At 51.7% G+C, this 8,467-nt stretch overlaps 1 protein-coding gene across 6 annotated transcripts in view; it reads right to left on the bottom strand.

The window, feature by feature from the left end:
• The window catches only part of Ankrd33b (ankyrin repeat domain 33B), a 76,324-nt gene extending 68,300 nt beyond the window's left edge, over nucleotides 1-8,024 (bottom strand). For 4 of the 6 annotated variants that reach the window (NM_001357922.1, NM_001164441.1, NM_001357923.1 and 1 more), the window contains exon 1: nucleotides 7,261-7,981. Coding sequence is in view for 4 of the 6 variants with exons in the window: in NM_001164441.1 (NP_001157913.1) it covers nucleotides 7,261-7,614 (354 nt within the window). In the remaining 2 variants the exon portion in view is untranslated. Of the gene's footprint in view, nucleotides 1-7,260 lie in introns of all 6 variants that reach the window. The other 2 variants (NM_027496.3, XM_006520155.4) reach the window with 2 other exon arrangements.
• Between the last annotated feature and the right edge of the window lie 443 nt (nucleotides 8,025-8,467).

An 8,467-nucleotide genomic window follows, 5' to 3' on the forward strand; every position in this document is an offset into this window, starting at 1 on the left:
TCAATCACCCGGTCAGAAAATGACCATTGGGAAGGTTATTCCGGAGACCTTTGAAACGGCACAAGACCTACCTGAAATATAAGTTGGGGAATGGCCTCTCTAGCCACTCTTCATGCTCATCCATCTAGAGTGCACTACACAGCAGTCTCTCAGGCCAATGTCCACGCTCACCTATTGAGAGTGTTCTGCTCTGCAATGGTCTCTCTGGCCACTGGGCAACCTCACCCACTAGGAATGGCACAAGTTACTCAGTAACAAACTCTACTTATTCTCTACACCACACTCTGTGTGTCTCGTCTGAACTCTTTCCACCGAGATCAGGAGGCTAAGGGAAGGGTCAGAATGGTATGGTTACATGGTGATCCTGTGTGTGTGTGTGCGTGTGTGTGTGTGTGTGTGTGTGTGCACTCACACACACACCTGACCACCTACAGGAATTACTTCCCAAACTTCATGAAAGAAACACACTGCCTTCACTCAATTTAACAACTTCTGTTTTCTTATTGTCTTTAATAAAGTAAATAAATAATGTTGTTTTAAATAAGGGATTGTTTTTGACTTCTGTAAGTCCCATGGCTATGATGTAGAACTGCTGCCCCAATAAGCTGAAACACTGGTCCAGAAGAAATCAAACAGGAGGGCTAAGAACAATCCAAAGCAAAACAACTAAGGCCTCAGCAAGCCCATTATGCTACCATTATAGTAATAAAAAAACAGCATGGTATTAGCACCAAAAAACAGGCATGTAGATAGAAGGCCCATATTTAATTCTACATAACTGTAACCAACTGATACTTTACAAAGATGCACGCTGAAAAGAAGACAAGAGCCTCAATAAATGGTGTCAGAAAACTGGATGTTCACATGTAGCAGACAGAAACCAGACCCTTAGCTCTCAATGCACAAAAATCAACTTCAAATGAATCAAAACCCTCCACGTAAAACCTGAGACTGCTTGAAGAGACAGCACACAGTGTACGGTAGAGCACAGGTAAGGATTTCTAAGTACGACTCCAATTACACAGGAAATGAGGCCAACAATGGAAAACGAGACCACACGAAACTCAAAGGCTTCTGTAGAACAAAAGAAACAGTCAGTCAAGTGGAAAAGCAGCCTACAGAATGGGAGAAGACCTTTGCCAGCCATACATCCAACATACATCCAACATACATCCAATATACATCCAGCGCTTCTATGTGGAAATCAGAGGGCAGCCCAGATCATGAGTCCCGGGCACATGCTTCTGTCCTCTGAGCCTTTTTACCGGCTCTTTGAGCCCCGTTTTGTACCAGCTATAAAATGAAAATATCTTATTATAAAATGAACATTAAAGGTTCCCCTTGATGTGTTGAAGGCTTGGACGTAGCTTGTATCATCGCCAAGATGCGATAAAACCTTCTGGAGGTAGAGCCTACTGGGAGGTATAATAAATAGTACCTCAGCCCTTCTCTCTCTTGGCTTACTGACTGCTATGACGTGAGGAGCCTCCCATCTTAAGCTCCCAAGATGCTGTGCTGTACAGCCACAGGCCCAGAACAACAGGCCTGAGTGACTTCGGACTGAAACCTCTGAGATCATGAGCCAGGATAAACCTTTCACTAGTGCACACACCGCAGCATGCACGCAGGAAGGATCAGAGGACAATGTTCCCCAGTGAATTCTCTCCTCCCAGCCTGATCTCGCTTCCGGGATTAAACTTAGGTTGTTAGCCTTGTGTAGCAAGTGCCTTTACCTGCCGAGCTAGCTTGTTGGGTCCCCTTGCCTGTTTCTGAAACAACCACTCCCTCCCTCACCATAGCCTCCTGGGAGCTGGATTCTGATTTAAAGACTGTTTCAGTGGCCTAGAAGTCAGTCCCGGGCATCTTGCTGACGTAGGGGCTGATTGCACAACATTAAAACAACAGAGAGCAGCCCCAGCAAGCTCAACCCCAATGGTCAAGGACGGTCACCCTCAGACCATGACCTCTGTAGACCACAAGCACTTTCCCATGAACTCAAACAGATAGATGCACATATACACATATCACACATACACACATATCACTGCTCAGTAGCTAAACATACAAGGTTATGTATAATATCATTGTCCTAGACTCGCTCATCTTCCCTCTGGTAGACTGACATAACAAGAAGAGGTTGTTCCCCCCTCTTTATCCCCCGCTACACAGCTCCTCCACTGAGAAGAAAGTCTATTTTCACCACATGAACCTGGGCTTGACCTATGATTTGTTTCCGCAGAAGTGGAATTAAACCTGGGCCAAAATGGCCCTCCTGGAACCTGCATGTGCCACGGAAAGCCAGCAGGAACAGCTTGCTGGAAGCTGAGCTGTCCTAGGAGCAGAGAGGGGTCACCTACAGAGGTGTCCTGGTCTTACCATCTCACCAACTAGGTGCAGACAGATGAAAAATCTCACCTTCAGAGGCTAGACTTGGCCATCCTCAGCAGAGAGGTTACTGTTAAGCCCCTGGTGTTCCTAGGTGTGAGTTACATGGTGCTCTGGCTTGCATAATGTCTTCAAAGGCCCATGGGTTAAAAGTCTGGTTCCTAAAGTGGTACTTCCTAAAGAAATGATCAAACCATTAGAAGGCAGGGCCCTGTCTGAGGTTCTTAGATCACCTGAGGTGTGTGTCCTCAAAGGACACATCTGCTTTGATGCGAGCAGCTTCCTGCACCCTGGGCTTGCAGCCACTGCCATCTGGTACCCAGAGGCCCAAAGTGATAGGCCTGTTCAGGCCAGGGTTGGAAGTTACACAAGTATGAACCCAAACAAATATCTTCTTATAAATAAATTATTACTGCTGGATGGTTGGTAGCACACACATTTGATCCCAGTGTTTAGGAGGCAGAAGCAGGCAGATCTCTGTGAGGTTGAGGCCAGCCTGGTCTACAGAGCGAGTTCCAGGACAGCCAAGGCTGCCCAAAGAAACCCTATCTCAAAAACCAAATAAAAAAATAATAAATGTTACAGGTATTTTTACATACACAGGGCTGACTAACATACACAACACTACCAGTCACAGATAACTGATATCCTTACACCGAATACACAAGTGCCTCTCCACTGCTCTTAGCATGGACACACTCACGTCAGATAAGAGGAAGAGTGGGCAGCTTGACAAGCCCGGTGTTCCCAGACCCACTTGAGCAGACTCATTTCTAGTGCAGTCCTTGGAGTTCCTAGCACATGCTATTTGGTTCACCTTCTCTCCTTCCCCACACTGGAGGATAAAACTAAAACAAGCCTGGGGAGACGCCTCAGTGGATAAAGCATTTGCCACACAAGCATCAGGGCCTGGGTTTGAACCCCTAGGTCCCACATCAAGCCAGGTGCTGCACTGTGTGGGTGCCTGTATTCCAGTCCTGTAGTCCCAGTGTTTCTACTGCAAGATGGAAGGCAGACACAGGAAAACCTCTGAAAGCTTGTGGGTCATCCTAACATAGGCAGAAGCAAAATAAGAGACCCTGACTCAAAGGTGTACGGTGGGGACCTCTGACATCCACACAAGCACTGTGGTGAGAATACACACACACACACACACACACACACACACATCTTGATGGCAGGATGGGGGAGGGGCAGAGGGAATGCACGATTAAGGAGTGAGAAAACACATGAACTGAACACATTGTCCCAAATTGCAAGGTGAACCTCTCCCTGTGTACTCTGACCCTTGGCCAACACTGGAGGTTCAAGGCCAAGACCCAAGAGTTCTCTGTGAATCAGCCTAACTCCATGCTCACACAGGCCATACAAACGGAGGCATGGGAGGACAGAGGGCTGTGCATGAATTCCAACACTGTGATCTTACTTTGGGAAGACACGATCTCTACATTCATAACTCCTTCATTTAAAAAATAGGCAACAGATGCCTCAATTGTATTTCAAGGTAAAGTGTTCACACCCGAGTATCTGTGAAACTGAGCTGTAAGCCTTTCGTGGGGGGAGGCACCCCACGTTGGTGGGGTTTGCTGTGAACAGTGACTTTGGAAAACATCCTGGGATTTCAGCACACAGAGGCCTTCAGCTTGACCAGGTGTCCGACATGCAAACTGACTACCGTTCCACGACAAATTTAGGTGCCACAAATGTGTCTTCCGTTTCGCTGTCAACTAAGGGAGAGCCACCAGGACTGAAGGAGTAAGCCCGACATCCTGACATGCAAAGAAAAAAGTTAGGGAAAGACTTCCTGGAGGGACCATCCTTTAAGGAGAGGAACCAGACCACCTGCACCTAAAAACACGGGGAGAGCATATGTTCGGAGTTACAGGAAAATGATGTAACAAATACTTAAACGTTGCACAGTGAATCCTGAGATCCTTCCAGAACAATGTTTCAGAAGCAAAGATGCTCAGTCAGCCACATCCTCTAGTTCCCACACGTGGTCCCTCTGAGCTATCTGTGGCTCAGGCTGGACTGCTTCCCTATTAAGAAGTGAGCTATTCAGCGCAGCAGCAACATTCAAAAGCCTATGGAGCTGGGGTCCTCAACCTTCCTAATGCTGCGACCCTTTATGGTATGGTGTTCCTCCACCCCCAACCGTAACGTTATTTTATTGCTACTTCATAACTGCAATTTTGCTACTGCTATGAATTATAGTAACAAATGTCTGATATGCAGGATATCTGATATGTGACCCCTGTAAAAGGGTGTCCGACACCTCCCCACTGGGGTCACGACCCACAGGTTGAGAAACACTGCTTTAGAGGCTCCTGGAAAGCTGTCCCTGAGCAGAGTTGCCCATCAGCAGTCACCTGCTGTGTCGCGCAATCACCCCCACTATTATTCCACCAAAGCTCTGGGGCCTGCCTCTAAGATTTTCATTAAGACAAAGCAAGACGAACCTGGAGCACTGCTCCTGCTTCAGGACCTTTGGACTTTCGCCTCTCTGCCTAAAGTCTCTTCCTTGTGCTCTAAGGATACCTGCTTCCAAGTGACCACACTACTGACAATCTCAGCCCCACCCCCAACCCACCCCCACCCCCACCCCCACCCCCACCCCCACCCCAGACTCAACAGATGGACTACCCTTAGCCAGCTCTGGGCTTAGATGGGAGATGGTAGAAAGGCCTCCGAGAGAAAGTATCCTTAAAACAGAAACCTCCAGGTGGTGAAAAAGCCAGCCATGGAAGACAGTCATCGGAAGACATACTGAAGAACTACAGACTGGCACTGACCAACTGACACTCCTTTACTCCCAATTCCCAGCTAGAGACAGTGTCACCTGGCCTGAGTGGACCTCTCTAGCCTTAGCTCCCCCGGGCCCTCCTCTCCACTCCAGGTCACAATCAAACCATTCCCCACCTGCCACCATCCCTTGGTTCCCCACCTGCCTGACCAGAATGTCTTCTGCCACATACCACCTCACTCCCTAAGTCCCCGCAGGACACACAGAACACAGGCCTGGCCCTGGGACCCAGAGATAAAAAAGCCGAGGCAGGACTCTTCCCTCAGGGGTCCCCAGGGACATCTGATGGGTGCAAAGAGGTAGAGACTCAAAGCAGAACAACAAAGGCCCTTCAGACTCTATCTTCACAATCAAGGGAAGAGAAAAACAGCAAGAGAAAGCTTGGGTGCAAGATCAGACTATAATCTCTTCACAACAAATTAGAGAAATGAGGAGACAGACAGTAAGCGATGGTCATATGTACGGGACTTCTCCAGACTCTGGGGCAGGACGGTGTTTCAGGCCCACAAACCACACAGCAGGGACTGTCGTTTCAGGTGAGCTACACAGAAGACAAACAAGAGCAGAGGGAGGCTGCTACCTGTCCTCCAGAGCCTCAGGGCCTGGGAGGGGCTTCCCAGGGGTTCTGGAATTCATTCTGTCACTCACAAGCCTGCTGTGCACTGTGCACGGTTTAACTCGTTCTCAATTTCCCTTGCTGTTTTCAAACGTGGTTGCTCGTTTGGGATTTTTTTTCCTCTCTCCGGAAAGTATAATAAAGCTGGACGGCCAACGGCCACTCACAGGTGTACGCTTCCAAGCAGACAAGGCTTGCTCAGGAAGGGGGAGGTTTCTAACGCCAGCGCCTAACCCAGAAAAGTCGCTTACTTAAACTGAAAGTGGAGCAGAGCAATAGCCCCCTGAGCCTCTCCTCCCGCTGCATGCCAGCTGGAACAGCCACCGCGGGCACCAAGGTGGTGCTGACCTCACCAGACCCATCTCCCTGTCACATCACAAGCACAAAACATTCCTCCAAGTTCAATGTCGGGTTATCGAAAGCAGAAAGTGACACCCTGGCTTCACCCTTGCCTAAGCCTGACCCAGACTGCAATCAGGCACAAAACATTGCGCATATACAGCCCCCAGGATAAGCCAAAGGCACGGGGTCACCATATTTTCCGTCAGCTGTGACTCCCAAGCAGAAGCACGGGCGTCCCTAATTTGTTCAAAGCTGAGTCTGCAAAAAAACCACGGGGCCTCTGGGAACATGGAAATCAGGTGAGGTTGTTTGTCCGCCCAGCAGAGACTAATGGGGACACGGCCACAGCGGTCACTTTCCCATTTACTAGTCAGTGGAAACAGCTCTCCAACTTTTTTTTTAAACTTTCTTACTATCTCTGAATCTTGGCGTAATAAACGGAGACTGCCTCCTTACTTCCCCGCGTGCTGACCCTGGAGTGTGCCCCTACTGAGCTGCGCAGCACCCGGCCTGCCTGAAGCGTGGCTGTGAAGGCTCATTGGCTTCGACCCGAGCGGTGACCGCACATAAAGCTGGCTGGTCGCCGCGCGGGCCACTAGGAAAAGCACGTAAAAAGCCAGGGCGGTTTAGGTAATGAAAGGAACTGTAGCTTCCAAATCCTAATCCAACGTGTTAGGCAAAGACAGCGGGAGAGGCAGAGCGGACAAATGCGGATGGGGGTAGGAAAATGTCCCCTGAAAGTGAGTAGAGACCATTGCCTACCTGGTGCCTGGGGAAAGGTAACAGTCAGAGGGGCACTGAGTGGAAGGGACACCACACACACACACACACACACACACACACACACACACACACACACATCTCAGATGTCACCACATTTCCAGCGCGGAGAATTCTTCCTCTGGGGAGAATTCGGGGATACCGGGGCGGTAAAGGGTCCTGGATGAAGTAGGAAGCCGGGCTGGACCATCTCTGCCCGCTCGGCAAATGGGGTCCCAATTGCCTCACAGGAAGGAAAGGGTGCTCTGAGCGGCAGTTGATCCAGGATTGGAGTGACAAGGAAATGCGGGCAAGGGAGAAGAGCGGAGGGAACCCAAACCCTGTCGGGACTTACCCGGCCGTTGCGGTCAGTCTCCCGTACCTCCTCGGAACTCGGCCCGCGCCGCACTAGCGCCCGCAGCAACCCCACGTCGTTGGCGCAGGCGGCGCGCAGGAGGGTCGCCGCCTCAGGGACGCCCTCCGGGACGCTCTCCGCGCTCACCGAGCCGTACTCTTCCTCGCCTCCGGGAGGGTAGAAGGAATCGTCCGATGCGATGCTGCGGGTGTCCGGCAGACTAGAGAAGTCTTCGTACTCCTCGTAGTCCGCTGGGTCTTCTCCTGTCTGCTCGCTACGGGGTGGCGTCGGCGACTGCGGGGACAAGCAGCGTGTCCCGCCGCCCTCCGGCCCGGGCCCAGCCAGCAGCACCATGCTGGAGGCCAAGGCGCGGGCCGGGGGCTGGGGCTCGAATTAGGGGACACGAAAACGGGGCGCGCCCGGAGGTCACCGACCCTTGGCCCCTGCGTTCGCAGAAGAGCAGGAGCCCCGCGCGCTCCAGCCTGGCAGAAAGCAGCTCCAGGCGGCTGCGCTCCCGGTGCAAAGTCACTGGCGACTGGAGAAAAGCCCCTTGGGTGGGAGGAGCCGCCGGGGGCTTTCCCTGCCCCGCCGGGCGGGGTGAAAGCGAGGCAGCGGGCGGGGCGCCTTCCCGGTTAGAGTCCCGGGAGCATCAGAGATCCTCTCCAAACCGTGCCACCACCACACGGCCACTTTGTCCCGAGCAGGGAAAGGCTTGTTCGGGAGATCCTGAAGCTGTAACTCGAGAGGCTGAAAGCTAGCGTGAGGGACAGCAGGCGCCCCGCCCCGCCAAGGGCTGCTCCCTGGGGGCCCGGGCGGAGATGGAGTCCGGAGACGCCAAAGGCTAAGCAAGTTTCCAGCGTCGGAAAGTACCCGCACCAGGAGGCTCGCCCCTTTCCCACTCCCCACTGAGGACCGTAATCCGCCCCAGGGCCGAAGGAGAGGGGCAGCCGCAAGACCGTCACCTCTCGGGCAGTCCTAGTTCTGACCAGTTGCAGTCCTGGGACTCCCTGAAAACTCTCTTGGAGAGTGGAAAAGCGTCCGCTCGGGGCGAATGGTGGAGCTGTCCACTTAGGAGGAAATTCCATCTTGGGGAGAACCTGTCCTAGTGACGATCCTGATCCAAATAAGGACCCGAGGCTGATTTGGGGAGAGAGGGGCTAACTTGAAAGGAAGACAGGGTCTGCAGAGTCTCCAAGTCACCCAAGCC

This window comes from Mus musculus, chromosome 15, assembly GCF_000001635.26.
Source record: "Mus musculus strain C57BL/6J chromosome 15, GRCm38.p6 C57BL/6J".
Classification (NCBI taxonomy): Eukaryota; Metazoa; Chordata; class Mammalia; order Rodentia; family Muridae; genus Mus; species Mus musculus.